Source organism: Anolis sagrei, chromosome 1 (assembly GCF_037176765.1).
Source record: "Anolis sagrei isolate rAnoSag1 chromosome 1, rAnoSag1.mat, whole genome shotgun sequence".
NCBI lineage: Eukaryota > Metazoa > Chordata > Lepidosauria > Squamata > Dactyloidae > Anolis > Anolis sagrei.
Window position 1 is genome coordinate 308456185 of NC_090021.1, and position 25567 is coordinate 308481751.

General features: G+C 43.4%; 1 protein-coding gene and 1 long non-coding RNA gene across 53 annotated transcripts in view; one reads left to right on the forward strand and one right to left on the reverse strand.

The window, feature by feature from the left end:
* Positions 1–25567, forward strand: part of NRXN3 (neurexin 3) — a 1474105-nt gene that overhangs the window by 876977 nt on the left and 571561 nt on the right. For 3 of the 50 annotated variants that reach the window (XM_060757694.2, XM_060757699.2, XM_060757687.2), the window contains exon 1: positions 12296–12566. The exons of the other annotated variants lie outside the window; for them this stretch is intronic. In XM_060757694.2, the coding sequence (XP_060613677.2) occupies positions 12305–12566 (262 nt within the window). In that variant the 5' untranslated portion in view covers positions 12296–12304. Of the gene's footprint in view, positions 1–12295; positions 12567–25567 lie in introns of those variants that run through there. 50 annotated transcript variants of the gene reach the window in all.
* LOC132763885 (uncharacterized) lies at positions 589–11650 on the reverse strand. 3 transcript variants are annotated; one of them, XR_009630280.2, is made up of 5 exons: positions 11564–11643; positions 11094–11401; positions 8791–8987; positions 3071–3206; positions 589–833 (listed from the first exon to the last, which is right to left on the reverse strand). It is a non-coding gene; the product is annotated as an uncharacterized lncRNA (long non-coding RNA). The 3 variants fall into 3 exon arrangements; XR_009630278.2 differs by having other exon boundaries at positions 589–836; XR_009630279.2 differs by lacking the exon at positions 11094–11401 and having other exon boundaries at positions 589–836; positions 11564–11650.

A 25567-nucleotide genomic window follows, 5' to 3' on the forward strand; every position in this document is an offset into this window, starting at 1 on the left:
TTGCCAACACTGTATTTCTGTCAAGGCACAATCAATGTTTTACTTATTATTTTACAAAACATCAGAGGAGAGGTATTATTATAAGCCCTTTGTTCTACTTGACAGTTTTCACAGGTTCTCAGAATTTAAGTAATTTGTTGTCTGGCCTGAAGTTCATTTTCTTCCTCCCTTTCCTTTCTCCTATTTTCCCCCTCGCATCCTGTTTTTATCTTATTGTGGCTGATTTTCACAGTATATGAGATGTTCCGAGTGAATAGCCAAAGACAAGGGTTTTTTTTTTTTTAGCAAGGAAGACTTAATTTTCTTTTTCCCCTTTTTTCTTTTCTTTCTTGAGAAAAAAATCCATGTATCTATATCAGCAACAACACATTTACACACACACACTGTACTTTCTGAAGACAAAAACAGGGATGGATCCGGATGTTAAAAACTACCACTGCAGTCTTAAGCTCTGGCTGTGAAGGCTTTGGAAGCAAAGGGGAAGGCAAATCATACCATTTGTCCCAGATCAATGTATAAATATAAAACTGTAGATACCAAATGGAAGACTTTTGGGAAATTGCTGTCCAAATGAAGTATACTAAAAGGTACCCCCAATGAAGGGGAATGCTCCCTGCTATTGGATGAGGGTGCAGCATTACTGTACCACTGTGGCAGATCATCCATTAGTATACCAATTCTCTCCCTTTAATCTCACCTCCATTTCCACATTTTGGTTACTGTGACATCTGGCAGCCAACATACCAGTTGCAACATGCTGACTTTAGCAGGTGTTACTTATTCCAGAGTTGTGTTGCAGAAATCTGACAAACAGCTGTTGTTGCACAGGAGCCCTGCTAGAAAAGAAGAGGGGAAAAGGTGGCATTTCCTGGAGAGATAGGTAGGACGGACAAAATCACTAAAAATGAAGGTGGAAGTAGAAGTAGATATGCACCCTTAGATCTGTCTATATTTATAGCTATTTTACATGCACATTTTCACCACTGGAAAATATTTTCTTAGTTATGAAAAAGAAAAATGTAAGACAATTTTTTTCATGAATGTACTATTTTATAGAATAATGTTCTGCTATTCTAAATTAATATCATTCTCTCCCTCCCTACATCTCTTGCCTCTTCCACACTGCCCCTATATCCCAGGATCTGATCCCAGATTATCTGCTTATCCTGGATTATCTGGCAGTGGGGACTCGTATAATTTGGTTTAAAGAAAATAATCTGGGATCAGATCCTGGGATATAAGGCAGTGTAGAATGGGCCTCCCTCTTACCCAAAACCAAAGCTGGATATCCCTTTGAACAGTATTGTTTTGTACCCAAGAGGGGAGAAATGCACATGAAATCTGCCCTTTCCTTATGATGGTGCTGCTAGAAATATGAGTCACCCATAAATTAGAGAGCAGTAAATATATCTGCTGACACCTAATAAACAAAACCAGAGTGAAGTCCCAGTGCTTTATGGTGTCACCAGAAATCCCTTGATGTATTTATGGCCTGCCTCACACTGTTCGTTTTAATTTTTTATATATATAAACATTATTGTATTGGCCCTGTACAGAGTAGCTGTTAAAAACAGATACCATTTCCCTATTTTCTGTGGCTCATGTGCCATTTTGTAGGCCATAAGGCCAGGAGATTTAAAGAAAATGATGTATAATTAAAATGGTTTGTACTTCTCTTGATGCTCTGAGTAATTTCGGGGGTATAGTATAAGCATCTATAGAAAGGTGCATACCCCCTGCTTTTCCTTTTATTTCAATAATAGGAAGGATGGGGAACACGTTGCCATCCCAGCATTCCTCACCATGGGTTATACTGGTTAGAAGTAAGGCAACCAGACTGAAAATTGGAAAGGGTTCCTCCCTTTACCTTTATGGCTGGAAAACAGAAGGAATTTTATCATGTGTTACTTGTTACCTGTTTCTTACCATGCTAAAGTTCCTTCTTTTACACAGCTACTGAAGGTATATGAGCCTACTCCAGTTTTCACTTTGCAACCACATCTAAAGTTGATAAAACTTGTAGTTCAAGAGCATCTACAGACTCCCAATAATGGTGTGTATTTAGAGGGGGAATTAGAATGAGAGAACATCACACTCCAATAAGAATTTTGTCAACCAAAACAATTTTTCTTTCAATCCACAAATTTTAGCATAACAGTAATTTACAATTTCAATAGAATACTGAGAAATGTTGACTGCTGGCTACTTACATCTTTGTAAATAGACATACATCTGCAGGAATTACTGTATTTCTTCAATTAGAAGATATGTTTTCCCCCCATATAAACATCCTGAAAAATGAGGTGCATCTTATAATCACAAGTGCTTGTTTACACCATACAGCTTCTTCTATTGGTGGTATTGAAATTAGTGTGCATCTTGCAATCAGTGACATCTTAGAATAGAAGAAATATGGTAGAATTATGCAGCTGGATAATGTTCATATCCAGCTGGGCGTTTCTAATACATTACTATGTAGCAGAGCCAGCAAAGTGCCTGATACACAACAGATCCAATGCGCCACAAAACCAATGTGCATTGCCCCGGATGTACATTGCATTTGGACTGAAGCACATCAGTGATCACATACTCTTGCTGGTGTCTGGTTACACAATCTTATAATTCAGTAAAAGGAGTTTCTTGGGGCCCTTTAACACTGCCACTTTATCCCAGGACCTGATTATCTGTTTAACTGACAGTGGAAAGTCATATATTCCAGTTTAAAGCAGATAATCTGGGATCAGATCCTGGGATAAAGGGCAGTGTGGAAAGACCTTTAAGGCCTCTGCTACATTATATATATGTGTGTGTGTGTGTGTGTGTGTGTGTGTGTGTGTGTGTAACAGGTACTATAAGATTCCAGTGAGAGTTTAGATATACAAGGAAAAGGGGAAAAGTTACCAAGGGAACATGAAAAAAGCAAATATAAGAACTCTTGATGTGAATTGTTTAAAAGGGCTCCTTCTCACTCTCTGCAGTGCTAGAAATTTGGGAAAATAAAATAAATGGGTATACAATTTCCCCAACTTGTCCCAAAGCTGTTTAAACCCGGAAAACTCACAATACTTACTGGAATTGGTTGAGTGTTGTGGAGACAGCTAGAAGTCAATTTAGAGTGAGTCTAGTGTTTCTTGCCTTCGTAAACTCATACCCAAAGTCGTAGTCCAGCATCCAAATTATTCAAACTATTATACCATGATGTCTCTCTGGACAACAGAAAGAAAGAATTAACCATGGAGAAATACTATGTCTCCAAACATTTAAGTACCCACTTCAACACTCAAATCATTATATTATGTTAGCTCACCCCACATGTACTCAGTTGCATACTGTATATTTAGGATTTTGCATTACCTCCGAATTTCTCTAGGAGTCCCTTAGAGAGAGACAAAGTCACTGTCTCTCACAGGGAGCCCTTCTATATAAGAAAAGCCTCCCAGTGTCTATGTTAAATTATATTGAGAACATTGATTTAATTCTAGGGAAGTACAGAGTGAAAGAGACAAAATGATAAAAGACTGTCTAGGGATTATGATTTGTTCAACCAAATTCATCTCACATCATTCCAAGGCTGCAATTTTATATGAATGCTTACCTGGGAGTTGGTTCCATTGAATATAATGGAGCTTATTTCTAAGACAGCATGTATAGGATGATACTGTATGCCACCAAAATACAGCATTAAAACTACAGGAGTGTTCTTTTAAATACCTACATTAACACCACCCTTATATATGCCTGATTTTGGGAAAACAAGCAGACTCAAGCCAGGTTAATACCAGAAATATCCTAGTTAGACTACAAAGGATTCCTTCCTTAAACATTGTGGAGCTGCTGCAAATATATTTTGGATACTGAATTTGTATACAGCCAAATCACAGGACTAGATTACAATTTACAAACAAAGCAGGCTTAAGTCTGTTATTGTTTAGTCTTATATTATCTCAGTATGAAGCATGGTAATGCGTTTGCTTTCAGCACACCTTTGGGAATACAATCTAAATAAATGCAGATACTAAAATAACCTTCCTTTCATTATGGGCAGGAATAGTTGGAATGCAATGCAGGTGGAGAATACAGGGCCATGAAAATAAGCCAAATCTTATGCACACGTAGTTATGAGCAAGCCCCTGAAATGAACGGCTAGGGTCAGAACTGCATTACACATCTTTCTATTTTTCAAAACATAGGTGGCAAGCAAGGTCTAATGGCCAGATTTTTATCTATAGATGGAGTGAAAGATATTGTGATCCAGCTGGGAGACCATGTGGTAAGCTAGGATATTGACCTAGGACTTGAGGAATTCAAGTTTACTATGCCAATGAACTCATTTGGGTCAACTGTTCTCTCTCATACTAATCTTTCTGGGTTGTTGTGAGGTTAAGGAAGCTGTCTTTTGTTTTTTGAAGGATTTGTTTCCATTGGCTTTAATGTTCTAACTGTCTAACACTAACTTTTGGCAAATTCTCACTTGGCATGTGCTTTTAAGAGAACCAGCATGATGTAATGGTTTGAGCATTGCACTATGCCCCAAACTATCCCCACTCAGCCATGCAGACCCACTGGTTGATCTTGGAGCAGCCAAGAAAACCTTTCTCAGTACAAAGCTTTTCAAGAAAACTCCAATAGGTTTGCCTTAGGATTATCAAAAGTAAGAAAAGACTTGAAGGAACACAACAACAACCACCACTATTTGATTTATTCATCTTTTCTTTAAGTTGCCCTAGGTTCTAATTTTGGAGAGGAAGGTGGAATATAAATGAAATTTACTTATTTATTTATCGTGTCAGAAGCAAATTGGGAATGCATTTATAATGTATTTTGAAAAAGACCCACAAAGTTAAAGACTTGCCATTGTGCTAAATTTCCCTTGACCAGAAGCTGGTCACTTGGAGTGCCTCTGGTGTGGCTGTAAGAAGGTCCTCCATTGTGCTTGTGGCAGTGCTCAGACTGCATTGTAGTAGATGATCTGTTTTTTGCTCTTCTCCACACTCGAATGTTGTGGACTCTACTTTGTAGCCCCATTTCTTAAGAATGGCCCTACATCTTGTGATGCCAAAACGCAGCCTGTTCAGTGCCTTCCAGTCTTCTGTGTGCCCAGGAGGGAGTTTCTCATCTGGTCTCATGATTGAGGTTCTGGGTTTTAGCCTGCACTTTTGAATTCTTGCTTGCTGAGGTTTTCCTGTGAGTATCTCTGTAGGTCTTAGGAAGCTGTTTCTTGATTTAAGTCATTGACATGTTGGCTGATATCCGAACAGAAGATGGACTGGAGATGTCAATGCCTAGGTCCTTTCATTACTAGCTGCTACTTCCTGGCAGATATCAGGTGGTACAATACTGGCTAAGCAGTATAATTTCTCCAGTAGTGTTTGATGTAGACATCCTGCAGTAATGCGGCATGTCTCATTAAGAACTACATCCACTATTTTAACATGGTGATATGTATTCCATGCTGGACATGTGTACTCAGCAGCAGAGTAGCAAAGCATAAGGGCAGATGTCTTCACTGTGTCTGGTTGTGATCCCCAGGTTGTGCCAGTCAGCTTTCGTATGATATGGTTTCTAGCACACAAAAGCTGACTAGCACAACCTGGGGATCACAACCAGACATAGTCAAGACATCTGCCATTGCACTTGGCCCTCTGCTGCTGAGTACGCAAGCCCAGTGTGGAATACATACATGAAATATTAATTATGTAAATAAATTCATTTGGCTGTGACTGTCCACCCTAGTGCTTACTGTTGCATTTACTACAAGTGGAAAGGTTTAGGGAGTTTCCTCTTTCCCAAACAGTAGATATTGTAGATTTTTGTTGGGTTCATTCTGAATTTGGAAATTATTGTTATTATTGCCTTTAATAACATTCAAAGCATTATTGTCTGTAAAAATGCTACAGCCAACTAGTATTCATAGCAGCATGGCATAGGTATTTCAGTTGGGAGAGTTATGAGAAAAATGATCCTTGGCCATAAAAAATTACATCACAATAAAACCTACAAAGCACAGATTTCCTGCTATCATTTCTAGCTCACCTCTCTTAGTTAAACCTACCACACACGAGTTTGGGGAGCAAGAATAAAATGGGAGAGAGACACATGGGCCACTCCGATCTCATTGAAGGAAGGTTAGAATAGAAATATGCTAAATAAATAGCATTTTTTAATTTTTTTTTTGCATATATAGAAAAATGACATACATCTGAAGGGTATTTGAGGTTATTGAGATCACAGTAAAAACTAGATTCCGTTGCCATGGTTTGTTTCCCCTGGTATACTTCCCCTGATAAGTAGATTCTGAAAGAAACTGCCAATATAAAACAATAAAACACACAATTCCCATTGCAGTAAAACACAATAAGAACTTTAGAATAATCCTGCTGGATTAGATACATAACTGTCTAGTCCAGGATTCTGTTCCCAAAGTGGCCAATCAAGTGTCATACTGTGTACTAAACCCTGATGTCCTTGTTATCTATGTATTTGTCTTATCTTTCTTTAAAACCGTCCATGTAGGGTGGTCCTCATTACATTTTGGGTAGCTTAAACACTGCATGAAAAACGATGTCCCTTTGCTATCCTGAATCTCATATCCTTCAGCTTCTATAGGTTTTAGCACTCTGAAAAAAGGAGGAGAAAAATTCCTGTCTAGTTTTTTTTATGTCATGCATAGGTTCAAACACTTCAATCACTGTTGTATCGATAGAAATATAATCTCCATATCATAGGAAGTAATAACAGCACTCTGTTCTGCTTTACTGAGGACTCACATTTAATATCATATCTGTTCCTGGCCAATACAGTTGAAGAAAGATATTGACAAGATGGAAAATGTTCAGAGAATGGCAATCAGGAAACCAAACCCTACAAGGAATAACTTAGAGATCAGAAAATGTTTCACTTGTAGAGGAGAAGGTGGAGAGCTGATATGGCGATCATGTTTAAATACTTGAAGTAGTCTCATATTGAAGATGGAGTCACTTGCTTTCTGTTGCTCTTGATTTCTTCTGAATCAAAGGATTCAAATCACCAGAAAAGCAATTCTGTCTAAACCTTTGGTTTTAAACCTGTGAGTCCCCTGATTTATTTATTTATTGCCTTCAACTCCCAGAAATCCTAACAGTTGGCTAACTGACTGGGATTTCTGAGATTTCTGGAAGTTGTAGGCCAAAATACCTGGGGACTCACAGGTCTAAACATTACGATGAACTTTCTGATGATATGAGGTACTCACAGATTGCCATAGATAGCAGAGGTTGGAGGGATTTAAGAAGGGATTGGATGAGCTTCTGTATTCAGAGAGTTGGAGTAGGTGGCCATTGTGGTCCCTTCCAGTACTCTTGATTTCAAAGTGAGAAATTTCAAACTGTATTTGTTTTTCTATTGAGGAGCTGCTCTATCCCCTCAATAACTTTCACAATCATTTTTTCTACTCTCAATGCAACTTCTATAAGGAACCAACACATTGATCATGGGGCAACAGAAGGAAAGTCAGCTGGAGCTACTTCCTCTGTCTCTTTATGTCCTAAGAAAGTGAATGTTTCATATCATTAATGCTTACTGCTCTCACAAATATTAAAAGGCACAATGTGTCTACTAGAAAGAGATAGAAGAATTTGTAGATAGAAGAACTTGTAGACATGGTTTTAAGTATCCTGTCCTAAAAGGTGGGGCCAAGCTTCTATTTCCTGTACTAACAACCACACAATGCCCACCATTTGAAATAAGTGCAGTGTTGGCCCTACCATTAGAAAAACATGGAAGTCATGAAAGTGTTCCACATTCTTAACTATTTAATTGATGATAATAGTGGAGATTTTACTGTAGGGTACTATGTACTTGATGCCAAAGTCATCTGAAGGCACCAGTTCCCATCTGATCCTGGAAGCTAAATAGGGCCAGCCCTTGTTGGAACTTAAATGGAAGACCTCCAAAAATACCAGATATTACAGGCTGTATTTCAGTGGAAGGTAACGACAAACCATCACACAGTTTCCATGCCTAAGAAAATTATTTGAAATCCATGGATGAGGTCATCCTAAGTTGACAGGTGTCTTGAAGGCATGCATATACATTCATAGGTGAGTGGGTGACACCAATTCCTGCTCAGCCCCAGGAAGCAAATGGTTTTAGGTTGGCATTGAAAAAGTGATTACCCATCTTTCTTTACTTGTTTTCTTCTTCCTCATATTGCACTGCAATGAGCTACCTTGAAGTCCCAGTGTGTTCGGGATGGGCGTTTTACCCTCCTCTTTGTACAATTGTTAGCTTGCCTTTTCCATACTTCCAAAATTCTCTTTGCTGCAAAGTGCCACAGGTGAGATCAGGTTGAATCTCCCCATTTTAAAACCTTCTGTTTGTACCCACACTGATGGGGCTTACACAATGCTTTGTCAAAGGCTTTCATGGCCAGAATGATTGGGTTGCTGTGAATTTTCCAGGCTGTATGGCCATGTTCCAGATGCATTCTTTCCTGATGATGGGGCAAAAACGTCAGGAGAGAATGCTTCTGGAACATGGCCATATCGCCCGGAAAACTCACAGTAACCCAGTTTTCCAATACTGTTGCACATTAATGCCAAACATATTGAAGAGAAGTGGGATTTAAAAAAATCCCCCAAAACCAAACTTCTCAACATTCTGAATCAAACATTCATATACTGAGATACTCCAACTTGCTGGTATGATATGCTTGAAAGAAGCAGCATTCTTTTTAACCCCATATCTCCCAATTCCTCCTCTCTCTCAGCATACACACACACATATTTTCCTGCTTTTAGCTTGATCTCCTACCTGAAATAAAGATGTTTCTTTCCCTTTGGGGCTGGCAACCATAAAACTGTAATTACATTTCAGAGAGTTCTTCGCAGAGGGGTTGTGATGGGACTGGAATGCAGCCAAAATGCCCCATGGGGTTTCCAGGGTGGTAGATCAGTTTGTTTTCTTATATGTGCTTCAGTGGGGAAAAGGTGTCTTCACAGTTTTCCATCCTAAAACCAGGATTTCCATTATATTTGTGGAACAGAGAGGAGAGATTTCAGCTAGCTAACACTTTGTGTGTGAAGGTACAAAAACTGATCGACACCAGCAAAACTCCATAATATATCTGTCTATATATGCACAAAGACACACACATATATGACACTATACATGAAAGAGCTTTCTTTTCCTATTCTCAATTAAAAACAAAGAAACTGTGTGGTCCAAAGGAGGGAAGAAGAATCCAAGACAAGAAATGCATTTTATTAGGACCACCAAAGTAAGACACTAAAAAAACAAAGACATATCTTTGCTGGTACTAATAAAAACTGTTTCACATCCATTTTTATAAGAAATCATTATATCCTTAACATACCCATTTTGTAGATGGTAATGCATGGAGGATGAGGTGTCAAATCCATTTGAAATTAGACTGAACTACAATATAGCAAATACCCTCTTATATCAGTAATCCAAAAAAAAAAAAAAACACATGAAAAGGGAGGAAGGGGAGAGAGAATGTATGTATTAGTGGTGGAGAATTTCTTATCACAGATTTTTGAAACCATGTATTTATCGTCATGGGCAATCCTAATTTACAATTATAATTTGAAAGGCACTTGCCACTGTTCTATATATCTAAGTTTCCTGAGTCAATGCAGCATCACTCCTCAAGGAGGGAGAGAAAGGTGTGTGGGAATGGGAGGCAGAGCAGAGATAAGGTGTCAAATCCACCTGAAATTAGCCTGACGCAGGATGTAGCGATATAGCAAACGTCCCCTTATACTGTTATTCCAAGAAACCCACATGAAAAAGGAGAAAGGGCAGTGTAGGTGGAAAAGTCTGTTGGAATTTGTTTAAACTGCATTTTTTTCTCATCATAGATTATCCTAATTTATGACAATAATTCCAAAGCCAGAGGTTCAACTACCTTACCTGTATGTCTAAACTCCCTGCATCAAAGCAGAATAGTGAGAAAGCTGTTTGTGAGGTGGTGCCAAAGTGCTAAAGCTACTGGAAATTAGACTAAGGCTGAATATAACAAATACTGGCTTATTTCAAGAAATAATAATAATAATTTCAAAGGCTTTCATGGCTGGAATCACTGGGTGGTTGTGAGTTTTCCAGGCTGTATAACCATGTTCCAGAAGCATTCTCTCCTGATGTTTTGCCTGCATCTATGGCAGGCATCCTCAGAGGATGCAGGCAAAATGTCAGGAGAGAATGCTTCTGGAACATGGCCCAGAAAACTCACAAAAACACAATAATAATTGTAATAATTTATTTCTAGGCTGCCCTCTCTGCCCATAGAGAATTAGGGTGGTTTACATACATATGAAATAGGCAAACATTCAGTGCCATGCTAAAAGTCACACAGGAAAAAAGGGGAAAGGGAAATCAGAATTATAGCGTTGGAAGAGACCTCATGGGCCATCCAATCCAACCCCCTGCAAGAAGCAGGAAAATCACATTCAAAGTACCCCTACTGATGGCCATCCAGCCTTTGCTTAGAAGCCTCCAAAGAAAGAACCTCCACCACACTCAAGAGCAGAGAGTTCCTCTGCTGAACAGTTCTTCCTAATGTTCAGGTGGAATCTCCTTCCCTGTAGTTTGAAGAGACTGTTCTGCATCCTAGTCTCCAGGGTGGCAGAAAACAAGCTTGCTCCCTCTTCCCTATGACTCTCCCTCATAGTACAAAGGGAGAATTTTCTGCCAGGCTGTTGTATTGACCTCAGAAACCTCTGAGGATGCCTGCCATAGATGCAGGCAAAACGTCATGACAGAATGCTTCTGGGACATGGTCATACAGTCTGAAATGTACTACAATCCTAATTTACTACAATCATTCTAAAGAAAGGCGTTTGATTACCTGCCTTGTCAGTTTGTATCTATCTATCCAAGATCCTAGTCAAAGCAGAGAATGGAGGTGTAAGCTCTTTTGAAATTATGCAGATACCTACTCTGTTGTATAGTTATTCAAAGAGAAATCCACATGAAAAGGAAGAAGGGGGAGGGAGTGCAGGTGGGGAATTTTCTGTGCAACCCTTAACCCTGTATTGATTAGCCCAGAGCATCCTAATTTGCCACCCCAATTCCAAAGGCAGGGGATGGACTACCTGTCCTGCCGTTCTCCTTATCTCTGAGCCCAAGCAGAGCGTGGCCAGGGCCAGCCAGGTGTGCAGGAGGGCGAGGCTTGGTGAAGATAGACGCTGCCTCTGAATGGAGGAGGGGGGGGTGTCTTTGGTTCCTCTTTCGGCCCCTCCTCTTTTTTTCCCCGGGAACCAGCCGGTCCCTCTGCAGGGTGTTTCGGCGGCGCTGATTGGCCCGCTGGAGCGACCCTATTTGCATACGGCTCGCCCATTTGTGAATTGGGCTCCCTGGGCTCGCGCTCGCCTTCACCTGGGCTTCTTCCGAGCGGCCTTGGCTTCAGCAAGGAAGGAGGGGAAGGGAAGGGAGGGGGAGGAGGAGGAGGAGGAGGAGGAAGAGAAAGGGGGGAAGCGAAAGATCAATTTCTCTCTCGTGGGCTCTGGACTTCCTCCCTCCCTCCCTCTCTCTCTTTCTCTCATCCTCACTCACTCACTCTTACCTTCTCAAGTCTCCTCTTCAGTTTCCCGGGGAAGATTTGGGCCAGGTATCTCTCGCTCTCTCTCTCTTCCTGATTGGGGCAGCTCTTGGATCCGAAGAAGAGGCCACCCCGCGTGGGTGTTTCCGCGCGTGGATGGGCTCGGCGGCGCGTGTGTAGGTGCCAAAGGGAGGGGGCCGCCTACACTGCAAGAGGAATCCGGCGACTCCGACCCGACCCGCTTGGAATTGGGATCAAAGCAAGCACACACACGCACAAGAGGGAGAGGAACACAAGCCTTCAAAGTGAGAGGAAAGGGGGAATCCTGGAGGATCCGAGGAGCCCGGCAAGAGGCAGCGCAGAGGGATCCTCCGCTCGGGATGCGTGGCTCCGCTGATCTCTCCCAGAACGTCTGAAAGGATCCAAAGAAGAAGGGGGAAGTGTTGGGGAGGAGGAGGAGGAGGTGGGGAAGGGGGGCAAGAGGACCGTCCCTGGGAGGCTCCAACCTCGCTTTGCTGACTCGCCTTCTCGCGTGGGTCGGCGGCTTAACCCTTCCCTCGCCCACTCGGGGCAGAGCGACCCACTCCCACTCGGGAAGCGCCTCTTTCTCCGCAGAGGAGGAGGATGGGGACCTGGGCATCATGAGCCGCCCGCTTGAGCCTCTCTTTCCCCGGCTGGAGCTGGACCAGCCCGGACCGTAGCTTTGCCCTCCTTCTCTTCTTCTTCTGGTGTTTTTTCCCCCCTTTCCTTTCCGGGCTCCGGACCATGCATTGCGTGGCTCTGCGAACCGCCGCCGGGCCGCGAGGCTGTCCCGCGTGGACCCTGTGGATGTGCTCCCTCTTTGGGGGATGGATCGTCAGCGCCGGGTGGAGCTCCTCGGGCGCGGCGGAGTCCTCCTCCTCGTCGTCGTCCGCCTCGCAGCCCGCGCCGCCCGAGCACCATTTCCATGGCAGCGGCGCCAGCGGGAAGCACCACTCCGCGCCCATCTCCATCTACCGCTCCCCGGTCTCTCTGCGCGGAGGACACGGTGGGTCCCTCCTCCTCCTCCTCCTGATGGGCGCGCGCTCCCTTTCCCCCAGGTCTCGCCTCTCAAGTAGGGGAAGAAACTTTCCCAGCCGCCCGGCAAGGAGGACTTCCCCGCTGCGGGGTTTGGGGAAGGGGCCAGGCCAGCCTCGCGCTTCCTCTGGGGCTGGGAAGGAAGGAAGGAGTGTCAGGCAGTGCTTTGAGGGAAAGGTGCACATCCACCTGAAAGTAGACTGAAGGAGGAAAGGAGGGGAAGAGAAGGGACAGGAAAGGAAAGGAGTGGGAAGAGGCCAGGCCAGCCTCGCGCTTCCTCTGGGAAGGAAGGAAGAAGGAGAGTGAGGCTGTGCTTTGAGGGGAAGATGCACATCTACCTGAAAGTAGACTGAAGGAGGAAAGGAGTAGGAAGGGGCCAGGCCAGCCTCGCGCTTCGTCTGGGGGAAAGGAAAAGAATGGGAAGGGAGCAGTCTACTTTATGGGGCTGGGAAGGAAGGAGGAAGGAATATGAGGAAGGAGGGAGGAATATGGGAAAGAAGGAGGAAGGAATATGAGGAAGTTCCTCGAGGGGAAGGTGTAAATCCACCTGAAAGTAGACTGAAGGAGGAAAGGAAATGAATGAGAGGGGCCAGGCTAGCCTCGCGCTTCTCCTGGGTCTGGGAAGGAAGGAGGAAGGGGTGTGATGGAAGTGTCTTGAGGGGAAGGTGCACATCCACCTGAAATTAAGACTGAAAGAGGAAAGGAAGTGTATGTGAGTGTGAGGCAGAAGGGAAGAAGGGAAAGAAGGAAGGAAAAGAGGGAAAGTAGGCAGGTGTATGTCAGCGTGAGGCAGTCTCCAGAGAAAAAGATGCACATCCGCTTGAAATTAAGACTTAAAGAGGAAAGTAAAGGAAGTGTATGTGAGTGTGAGGATAAGGTGCATAACGACCGGAAGAAAGGAAGAAGGGAAGGAAGGAAAAGAAGGAAGGAACGTAGGTAGATGTATGTCACTGTGAGGCAGTGTCTACAGAGAAAGGTGCAAATCTACCTGAAATTGGGACTGAAAGAGGAAAGGAAATGAGATGTATGTGAGTGTGAGGCAGTTCATACTAGATGAGAAGGGGCATATAGACCAGAAAGAAGGAAGGAAGGAAGGAAAAGAAGGAGGAAAAGGAGGAAAAGTAGGTAGGTGTAAGTCAAGGGTAAGGCAGTGTCTAGAGAAAAAGGTTGCACATACACCTGAAATTAAGACTGGAAGAGGAAAGGAGGTATATATGAGTGTGAGGCAGTGCATAAGGAAGGATAAGGTGCATATCCACCGGAAGGAAGGAGAGAGGGAAGGAAGGAAGAAAAGGAGGATAGGTAGGTGTATGTCAGTGTAAGGCAATGTCTAGAGAGAATGGTGCAAATCCACCTTAAATTAATACTGAGGCAGGATATAGCAAAATATCTCTTGTCCTGAATCACTGGATTGCTGTGAGTTTTCCGGAATATCTGGCCATGTTCCTGACGTTTCGCCCACATCTATAACAGGCATCCTCAGAGGTGAGGTTTGTTGGAAACAAGGCAAGTGGGGTTTATATATCTCTGGAGTGTCCAGGGTAGGAGAAAGCACTCCTATCAGAGGCAAGTGTGAATGCTGCAATTTGTTGCCTTGAAAAGCCTATCAGGGGTGGTTTAAATATCTGAAAACGGGAATTCCAGGCATGAAACAATTGGGGCCAGCTAACACCTCCCAACAAAGGATTCCTCCAGGCAGGAATCAGCCAGGCCTTAAAGCTGCAAGGCTTTGCAGTGCTAATCAAGATGATTAGTTACAGCGTTCACACTTCTCTCCAACAGACCAGAGTTCTTTCTCGCACCCTGGATCTATATAAACCTCCCATGCCTAATTTCCAACAGATCTCACAACCTCTGAGGATGCCTGGCATAGGTGTGGGTGAAACGTCAAGAGAGAATGCTTCTGGAACATGGTATAAACCGAAAAACTCACAGCAACCTGGTTTCTTATACTGTTATTCCAAGGAAGGAATCATAGAGTTGGAAAACATCTCATGGGCCATGCAGTCCAAGCAGGAAAATCGCATTCTAAGCACCCCTGACAGATGTTCATCCCGCTTAAAAGCCTCCAAAGAAGGAGCCTCCACCAGGGAAAGAAGGGAAAGAAAGGGGCCAAGCAAGCCTCACTCTCCAGGAGGTAGAAAGGAGTCCGGGAAAGGGGAAAGAGGAAGGGAAGAAGAGAAGGAAGGTGAATGTGAAACAGTTCATGATAGAGAAGGTGGTGAAAATCCACTTGGGATTCCTGCCAAAGCGGGATATAGCAAATATTCTATTTTGGATCGTTATTCCAAGGAAGGAGGAAAAGGAAAGGAGCGAGGAGGGGGGTCGGTTTTCCCTGAGTTGCTGATGGAGGGAAAAGAGTGGGATCCAGAGCAGGAACGAGGAGGGAATGTACTTCCAAGCGAGAGATGGAGATCAGATAAACCAGAGCCACTGTCATTTTGGCTGTCGCCGCTGCCTCCGTTTTGGCGGAGCCTGGAGGGCGGCAGACTGGGCGGCGAGTGACACCGGAGAGGATTCCCCTTCCTTCCTCTCTCCCTTCCCTCTCCCCATTTACTAGAATCTCGCTCTCAGTGCGGTTTAAAGCCAGAGCGGGAAGGAAGAGTCCGTCCCCCCCTCCCCCGCCGCCGTTCTCCATTATTGCTCTTGACCCACTGTGGGCTCTGTGGGGAGTGGAGGAGAGGGGACTGGCACAGAGGGTAAGGAGCCTTTCCTTCCTTGCCTGCCACTTCCTTGTGCGCTCTACTTCAAGGCTATTTCCTTTCCCCTTGATTTAATTCTCCTTCTCCCTCCGGCTGGCTCTACATTGTGCCAGATATTGGGGTTCGAACTGCATTATATATATGACAGCGGAGATCCAGCCTCAGGCTTTTCCCTTGGCTTGTCAAAAGAATGGGACTGACTAGCCCTGGTGGTCTTTCTCAGTACAATCCCTTGAATATGTGGTTGCTTCACTTGTGTGTGCTGGTGGGAAAGGCACTTTGGAAATCTTGGCTTCAATCTATTACGACAGCGGAGCCACTGGATCCATTAGATTGGTTTGTTTTCCCCTGCAACGAGGGATCCATAACGCCGCTTTAACTGCCAAGGCTCAATGCTGTAGGATCCTGGGAGTTGTGTCTTCTCAAGCTCTTTGACTTTCCTCGCCAAATTGGGCTGGTGCCTGTTGGGGATCAGAACTGTTAGGCTCAAAAAATAACCCTCACTTGGGGTGATTCCACCATAGCAGAGCAGAGTGCCAGAAGCAGACTTCATAACCAGCAGAAACTTGCCTGTAGTGATTCAGGATTGTCTTCCATTCAATAGGATGGTAAAGGGTTGCACAGACAGAACTTTAGGTTCAAAATATTTATTGAAGTAAAAAGAAATCCATTCTAGATAGGAATAGGAAGCTAATTAGTTTCCTAAGCTCATCTTCTAAGAAAGGTAAGAAGGATAAAGTATCAAAAGTGTCAGTGCAGCTACATTTTGCCTGGAGAAGGGCAAAATGAATCCTCACTGGAAGGGAGGCAAAGGCAGAGAGGAGGCAATGGAGAATGACCACATGGCCAAAACCCAGGGCAATAAGAATACCTTTAAAGAGGAATTTACCTCATCCCTTACAGGATTCCATTGCTACATTTTCAAAGGAGGGGCAGATAGTCAGGATTAGCTTCAATTCCACAGGATGGTACAGAATTGCACAGACAGAACTTTAGGTTTAAAATATTTATTGAAGTAAAACATCCATTCTAGATAGAAAAGATCTTGATGCTAACTAGCTTCCTAAGCTCATCTTCTAAGGAAGGTAAAAAGGATAAAGTATCAAAAGTATCCATTCAGCTACATTTTGCCTTGAGAAAGGCAAAATGCATCCTCACTGGAAGGGAGGCAAAGGCAGAGAGGGGCAATGGAGAATGACCACATGGCCAAAACCCAGGGCAATAAGAATACCTTTAAAGAGGAAGTTACTTCATCCCTCACAGAGATTCCATTGCTACATCTTTAAAGGGGGGAGGAGACAGTGGCTAGCAAGAAGAGTAAAGACAAAGCCCCTTCTGGGAAAAGCATGCATAGTAATGTGAGGAAAGGAATCCCTCTAATCCTATATCTAAGTCTAGCTACTCATTGAGGACTGAAGACTTGTGCAGGCCAGGGATGAAGCCCAACAGTGCCTCACTAACCTGCAACCCACAGCATTAAGCCCTGGCAGGTTAAGTGGTTTTAGACTACATTGATGCTACACTGTAGGTGCACATGTGTGTGTGTAAGTGTCATATTTATCCGTGGATCAAAAAGGGTGGGTTTGCTTGCCATAACCTGCATGGAATAAGGTAGATCAGCAAAAATGAGAGTTTAGGAGCGAGATTGAAGGGAGCACTAGAGCAGGCATAGGCAAACTTCGACCCTTTAGGGTAGCATTTCTCAACCTGAGGGTTGGGATCCCTGGGAGGGTCGCAAGGGGGTTTCAGAGGGGTTGCCAAAGACCATCGAAAAACATATATTTCTGATGGTCATAAGAACACCATTGGCAGAGAAAGCTGAAGATCTGTCCACTTCCTTTTTGGAAACAGAGGGCTAATCTTCCCACCATAAGCCCTCCTCTGCTGAGATGGCCGGCCTCTTAGCTAAAGGGAGGGCTGTTTCTGAAACTCCAAGCAGGGGAGGGGAGAGCAGGTGGGCTAGGTGCATGGAAACATAATGCTCATGTGTGGGTGAGGGAGAGCCTGCGAGGCTGGAGGGAGGCTCGCACCAGTGAGTCCCTTCAAGGCATGGAGTTCTGTGTGGGAAGTTTCGCTCAATTCTACCATTCGTGAAGTTCAGAATGCCCTTTGATTGTAGGTGAACTATAAATCTCAGCAACTACAATTCCCAACTGTCAAGGTTTATTTTCCCCAAACTCCACCAGTGTTTGGCATATTTGGGCATATTGAGTACTTGTGCCAGGTTTGGTCCAGATCTATCATTGTTTGAATCCACAGTGTGCTCTGGATGTAGGTGAACTACAACTCCAGGTCAATGCCCACCAAACACTTCCAGTATTTTCTGTTGGTCATGGGAGTTCTGTATGCCAAGTTTGGTTCAATTTAATCATTGACGGAGTTCGGAATGCTCTTTGATTGTAGGTGAACTATAAATCCCAGCAACTACAATTCCCAATGGTCAAGGTCTATGATCCCCAAACTCCATCAGTGTTCCCATTTGAGCATATTAAGGATGTGTGCCAAGTTTGGTCCAGATCCATCATTGTTGGAGTCCACAGTGCTCTCTCTGGGTGTAGGTCAGCTACAACTCCCAAACTCAAGGTCAATACCCACCAAACACTTCCAGCATTTTCTGTTGGTCATGGGAGTTCTCTGTGCCAAATTTGCTTCAATTCCATTGTTGGTGGAGTTCAGAATTCTCTTTGATTGTAGGTGAACTGTAAATCCCAGCAACTACAATTCCCAACTGTCAAGCTCTATTTTCCCCCAAACTCCACCAATGTTCCCATTTGGGCATATTGAGGATGTGTGCCAAGTTTGTTCCAGATCTATCATTGTTTGAGTCCACACTGCTCTCTGGATGTAGACAAACTACAACTCCCAAACTCAAGGCCAATGCTCACCAAACACTTCCAGCATTTTTATTGGTCATGGCAGTTCTCTGTGCCAAGTTTTGTTCATTTCCATCGTTGGTGGAGTTCAGAATGCTCTTTGATTGTAGATGAACTATAAATCCCAGCAACTACAACTCCCAAATGACAAAATCAATCCTCCCTGCAACCCTACCAGCATTCAAATTTGGACGTATTAGGTATTTGTGCCAAATTTGGTCCAGTGAATGAAAATACGTCCTGCATATCAGATGTTTACATTATGATTCATAACGGTAGCAAAATGACAGCTATGAAGTAGCAATGAAAATAATTTTATGGTGGTGGCGGGTCACCACAACATGAGGAACTGAGGGGGAAAAGGAAGGGACCTGAGGCTGTTAGGAATGGTGGGCGTTGAAGTCCAAACTACCTGGATGGCCCAAGTTTGACCATACCTGTGCTAGAGTGAATCAGTGCTGTGGAATTGGGAAGCAGTGATATTCCAAAGTCTTCCGCCTACAATAAAGAGGGCTGATGCCTCGCCAAATTATAAATCCTAGTATTCCGTCACATTGAGTCAGGGCACGGAAAGTGGCGTCAAACTGCATTAATTCCAGAGTGTAGAAGACTGAGTCAGGACTACGTTAGCCATCAACTCACGTGGCGCCGCTCCACCCACGTTATCCCTCCCTCCTCCTCCTTTTCTCTGCTCTCTTTGACGAAGTTATGAGGCAGCTCTCCGCGTTTCTGAATGGAAACACTTTCCTTCTTGACTTGGGTTGGCTGTGTCTCTCAGCGTTGTAGCCACGGGGAATCCGAGGAACGCAGTGGGTTGGGGAGAGGACGTGAGTGCGTCCATTATGCGAGCTTTTGAGAGAACAAAGGGAAGGAGGAACGGCTTGAAAAAGCCTCCCAAGGCAGAGAGGAACGAAAGCCTAGCAGCTCAGGGAACGCATCCTGGTTTGCCTGGCTGGTTTAGCAACTATAGGGCTCTTTTCCTCCCGAAGCGCCACCATCACCCTAATTTCCGGGAAGTGGAGGCTTCAATGAGCGCGGGAGGACTTTCATCTGTCCAAGTAGAACTAAGGCAACGTGACACTGTTTGGATTGCTATGGCTCAGTGCTAGCCAATCCTGGGAGTTAGAGTTTTGCAGTGTCTTTAGCCTTCCCTGCCAAAGAGTGCTGGCGACTCACCAGACTACAAATACCAGGATTCCAAAGCATTGAGCCTTGGCAGTTAAAGGGCTGTCAAACTGCACTGATTCTGGGTTCCTGAGAGTTTTCGGGTCTGTATGGCCCCAGGTGGCACAGTGAGTTAAACCGCCTAACTGCTGAACTTGCTTCCTGAAAGGTCGCAGGTTCGAATCCAGGGAGCGCATGAGCTCCTGCTGTTAGCCCCAGCTTCTGTCAACCTAGCAGTTGTGAGTAGATCAAATGTGAATAGATCAATAGGTACCACTTCTGTGGGAAGGTAATGGCGCTCCATGCAGTCATGCTGGCCACATAACCTTGGAGGTGTCTATGGACAATGCTGGCTCTTTGACTTAAAATTGAGATAAGTACCAACCCCCAGAGTTGGACACAATTAGACTTAATGTCAGGGAAAAACCTTTACCTTCACCCTATGGCCATGTTCCAGAAGCACTCTCTCCTGACATTTCGCCCAAAGCTATGGCAGGCATCCTCAGAGGTTGTAAGGTCAGTTGGAAACTAGGCAAGTGAGATTTATACATCTGTGGAATGTCCAGGGTGGGAGAAAGAACTCTTTGTCTGCTTGATGCAAGTGTGAATGTAGCAATTGGCCACCTTGATTAGCATTTAATGACCTTGCATTAGAGGCCCCAGTGCACAATGGGTTAAACCCTTGTGCCGGCACAGGTCGGAGGTTCAAATCCGGGGAGAGCATGGATGAGCTCACTCTGTCAGCTCTAGCTCCTCATGCAGGGACATGAGAGAAGCCTCCCACAAGGATGGTAAAAATATCAAAACATCCGGGTGTCCCTTGGGCAACATTCTTGCTGACAGTCAATTCTCTCACACCAGAAGCGACTTGCAGTTTCTCAAGTCACTCCTGACATGAAAAAAATGTCCTTTCAGTTTCAAAGCCTGACTGGTTGCTGTCTGGTGGAATCCATTGTTGGGAGGTGTTAGCTGGCCCTGGTTGATTCTTGTCTGGAATTCCCCTGTTTTCAGTGTTGTTCTTTATTTATTATCCTGATTTTAGAGTTTTTAAAATATTGGTAGCCAGATTTTGTTCATTTTCATGGTTTCCTCCTTTCTGTTGAAATTGTCCACATGCTTGTGGATTTCAGTCACTTCTCTGTGTAGCCTGACATGGTGGTTGTTAGAGTGGTCCAGCATTTCTATGTTTTCACATAATATGCTGTGTCCAGGTTGGTTTATCAGGTGCTCTGCTATGGCTGGCTTCTCTGGTTGAATTAGTCTGCAGTGCCTTTCATGTTCCTTGATTTGTGTCTGGGCAATGCTGTGTTTTGGTGATCTCTACGTAGACTTGTCCACAGCTACATGGTATACGGTAGACTCTGCAGAGGTGAGAGGATTTCTTGTGTCCTTTGCCGAATGTAGCATTTGTTGGATTTTCTTAGTGTGTCTGTAGATTGTAGGTTGTGTTTCTTCGTCATCTTCCCTATCCAGTCAATGGTTTCCTTGATGTACTGATTCTATGTATGTCCCAGTCAGTATGGTCAGTGATAAAGAATTATGGGAAATGTGTTCCCGAAAATTCCCTATCTGGCCCTACTCTCCAGGGTTTATTTTGGAACCACAAGGGATTGATGCAAAACTAGTAGCAGGCTGGCAACCCAACTTATATAGTTGGAGTCTTGAACATATTTTGTCAGTCCTCAAACTGAGTGTCTCTTTTCAAAGTCCAGGGCCAAATGCTGTAATATTTGAGCAAATATTACTGGTGTTTCTGAGTAACTCTAGAGTGCCTTTCTCTCACTGTGGATTAGATTGTACATACATTAGACTAAGGAGCAGCATATTAGGGTTGGGTGACCCAGTTGTAGGTGGGACTTCAGTCACTGTGTTTTCGGAAACTTTCATGGCTGGAATCACTGGGTTGCTGTGAGTTTTCCACTCTGTATGGCCATGTTCCAGAAGCATTCTCTCCTGACGTTTTGCCCATATCTATGGCAGGCATCCTCAGAGGTTGTGAGGTCCCCTCTGAGAATACCTGCCATAGATGTGGGTGAAGCATCAGGAGAGAATGCTTCTGGAACATGACCATACAACCTGGAAAACTCTCTAGACTTGTTCTTCTTTTCTTTTCTTTTCTTTCTTTTTTTTTTTGGGGGGGGGGGGGGGGGCTGCAACTGATTTATGTGAATTGACTTTATTAAAGCAGGATTGCCTTTCAGACAGAGTTCAAAATTACTCTATTGGCATATGGTTGTTGGAATCCTCTATCCAACATGGGCACTTGTAATGGTGACTGAGGTATTGTGGGAGCTAGAGTCTAAAAACAACCTTTTCAAGTTCCAATTAAAGGTGATGTTCAAGCCTGAAAGCAACCAAAATACTTCTGCTATTCTTGCACTCTCTCTTAACACTTTCTGCATAGCTCCCAATATTGACAACTCAAGAGTGACTAATGTTGTCCTCACAAAGAGCATTGCTTTCTTTCTCTTAGCTTACCTCTTCTCTGAAATGTCAGTAAATGAACATAATTAAGAATACTAACTGGTCATTGCTTTTTTGCTTCCCATTTGGAATCAGCATTGACTGAAGTTTAGCTTGACATTGCCTGAGCTTCAGACCTGGATGCAAATTGCAACTTCACCAAGGTGTGAAGTCATTCAGTGGGAAAATAAATATGAGAGGTTAAGGAAAAGGCACCTTGCACATTAACGTCATATGAAAATCATAAAGAGCAATTATTTCTGACATGTTGCTTCCCTATTTAGAGTTGACTCTCACCCATTTTTTAATTTCAATAGCACTCATTCCTTTTCTTTAAACAACTTTTTTATTGTGTCAGAAGCAAATTGAGAATATACTTCAAGTTGCTTCTGGTGTGAAAGAATCTACAATCTACAGTGACGTTGCCGAGGGGATACCCAGATGATGTTGCCATCCTGTGGGAGGTTTCTCTCATGTCCCTGCATGGGAAGCTGGGGCTGACAGATGGGAGCTCACTGCGTCTCATGGATTCAAACCCCCAACCTTCAGGTCTTCAGGTCAGCAGTTCATCCAGCACAAGGGTTTAACCTACTGCACCACTACGGCTTCAAACAACTAAAGGTGGTATATGAGCTTTCCTACCTTGTTGTTATCCACACAGATAGAGGTAGATTAGGTTGAGAGATAATGTTTGACCTAAATTCCTTCATTGAACCTCAAAGCCTAGTGGGGATTTGAACTAGTCAATCCTGATCCAATGTAGTGAATGTCAGTCAAACTCCACATTTCTGACCAGCAACTCACAGGGTTCACAGTTGTTCCCTGATGATGCAAATTAGTCCTGTACACTCTGTCCTGTTTTACATATGGCCCTATCCTGCTTCTTGATACCTAACAATGTATGACATTGTATTTGTCTCATTCTAGTCTTAACATCGGAAATCCTTCCATTTTGGCATTTACAAACAAAAGTTACTTACAAATGTCTCATTTAAAGCAAGTGTGTGCCATTAACAATAACTTCCCAAAATAGATCTTTCTTTTGAAACCATCCAGAACCTTCAAAAAGCATAATATGGTTCAAAATTATTTTGAACTGTGTTGTGGATTTAGTCTATCTATCAGCAATCCATTGTGGCCAAATATGATTGTCTTCCAAAGTCTTGGTGGTAGACCCATAAGTGACTGTACAGACCTAACCTGGATCTGCATGGTATTTTGCAGTGAGAGCATCGATTTCAAGATGGAAGGCAGTCTCAACAAGGGTTTGCTTGGCGTGCCTTCCTCTTGGCACATTTCTCCCTTTTGCCCTCTATTTGTTCCAAAATCTGTAGCACTATTAGTAATAACTGGCCTCCGATCAGAATGCTCAAGGGCCAAGACTTCCCAGTTTTTGGCGTGTATTCCACATTTTTAAGGTTAGCTTTAAGCATATTTTTACATCTCTTTTGTTGATCTGCAGTGGTGCAATGGGTGAAACCCTTGTCCCGGCTGAACTGCTGACCTGAAGGTTGGGTTGCTGACCCTAAGATTGCTGGTTCAAATCCACGAGATGGAGTGAGCTCCTGTCTGTCAGCTCTAGCTTGAAGGATCATGAGAGAAGCCTCCCAGCAGCATAGTAACAACACATCCGGGAGTCCCTGGGCCATGACTCTGTAGATAGTCCATTTTTTTCACACCAAAAGTGATTTGCAGTATGTTCTCAAGTCAGTTCTGACATGATAAAAAATTCTCTTTTTCTCTACACCAACATTCTGTTTTCCATTTGGAGAATGGGATTTAGTAGGATATGCCTGGGAATAGAAATGTCTGCACCATGACATGGGAGACATAGAAATAAAATGCTTAGCAACCTATCTCCTTGTACGCCACTGAGTCGATTGACATCAACTGGGCTTTATTCCAAGTACAATCTGGCAGAAGTAATGGGATTTCAATTAGCTGCTCTCAGTCAGTTGTGAGTAACTTTTGTGTTTAAGGTCAAACTGGAAGGATTCATCAATAACAGCCTTGAGATTTATCCATAAAAGTTAATTTTTTGTTACTGATTAATTTCAAGGCAATATTAAATACCAAGTTGCTTAAGGCAATGTTTTTGAATCTTTTCAAAAGAAGGTTCAATCCAGCAGTTTCTGTATAAGTGGATGTAGCGTTTGTGTGGTTTATGTCTGGCACATCTTTTTGAATTAAGAGAATTGCAGTGAGTGTTTTTTGTCCTGACTACCCCCCGTGCTTGCTCCACTCCAATCAGTTCATCATACCTTTGGAAATCCATTATATGGAAGTTCAATAAAAGAAGAAGAAAGCAGAATCCCTTATGACAAAGGGATTTGGTGCATTTCCTCTGCACCTTCTTTGCAGTATGGGAATCGCCAGGCTCCACCAGTGGATTCCTGCCCATGGACAAGCCTGAGATTGTGCTCATTTGCAATCCCACTGTGCAGATAGGTTGGCAGGCAGCTCTTCTTTGGGAGTTGAAAAGAGGAGAGGGGGGAAACAGGGAGCACAAAGACAGCTGGTGTCTTATCAAAACACACACTTGGTTTATATCAGCGATTCCTTCCTTGTTGTACGATAGAGATGCTGAAAAGTTGGACCAGTGACAGCTTTGCCGAGTCACATCTCAAGAAAGTAGAGTGAAGAGCAGGCTGTCTGTGTTTACATAGGGCTTGATTTCTGCTTTGCAGAAGGAAGAAAACAAACAAATGGAAATCCAAGCCTGCTGTCCTTGCATAGTTGACAGCAAAGGTACCAGCATAGAAGAAGAGCACCTAAGCCATTGAGCTGATTTTATTTAAACGGACTATCAAAACATCCAACGAATAACTTCAACATAAGCCTTTCCCCCCTCTTCTTTCCTTTTGCCACCTAGTTCAATTTGTTTGCCATTTAGCTAGACTCATGGAAAATATAAAAGCTTGCACAGGATTTGGTGACATTTGGGTAAGTGTAATACAAATATAACTTTACATTGCCTTTAGGATCTTTAGATTTCAGTATGCCTTTGTGTAATCTTGCCCTTACCTGTTCTTATGACAGTCATTGGGTTCTTTTATCAGGCAATAATTGTATGACTGCTTTTCCTATTAAGCAGATGTGCAAAAGGTTGCATTCAAAATGACCACTGGTTCATATCAAAACAAAGTAAATGGCAAACACAACTATTTCTCGATTGTCTTCACTGTCAAAATCCACCTTAACTAGAAATATCTAACAGCATAGCATGGACTGAGCCAAGGTGTTCCTTAGTATTCTGTGTTTATGCTTTAACACATGGCCCTGAAAGCTTTTTATGACATCATGAAGAATGCTGGCATGTGACATTGCACAGGTAGAACTAGGCTTCCTCTGAAAAACCTAATTTGCTAGGTAACACAGGTGCTCATAATTTGCTATAATATGATTATAGCTTATATTAACAGCAGAATAGACTGTCTTAGGCCCCTTCTACACTGCCATACAATCCAAATTATCAAAGTAGATAATCCAGATTATGTGTCTACACTGCCATATAATCCAGTTCAAAACACACAATCTGGAATCTGGAATTTATATGGCAGTATAGAAGGGACCTTAGAGGATGGTGGACTCTCTTCTTTGGGGATCTTTAAACAGAGGTTGGGTGGCCATCCCTCAAGAGTGCTTTAGTTGTGTGTTTCTTCATGGAAAGAGGTTGGACGAGATCAGTGGTTCTTAACCCAGATGTTTTGACCAACTCCCAGGAATCCTAACAGCTGGTAAACTGGCTGGGATTTTTGGGAGTTGTAGGC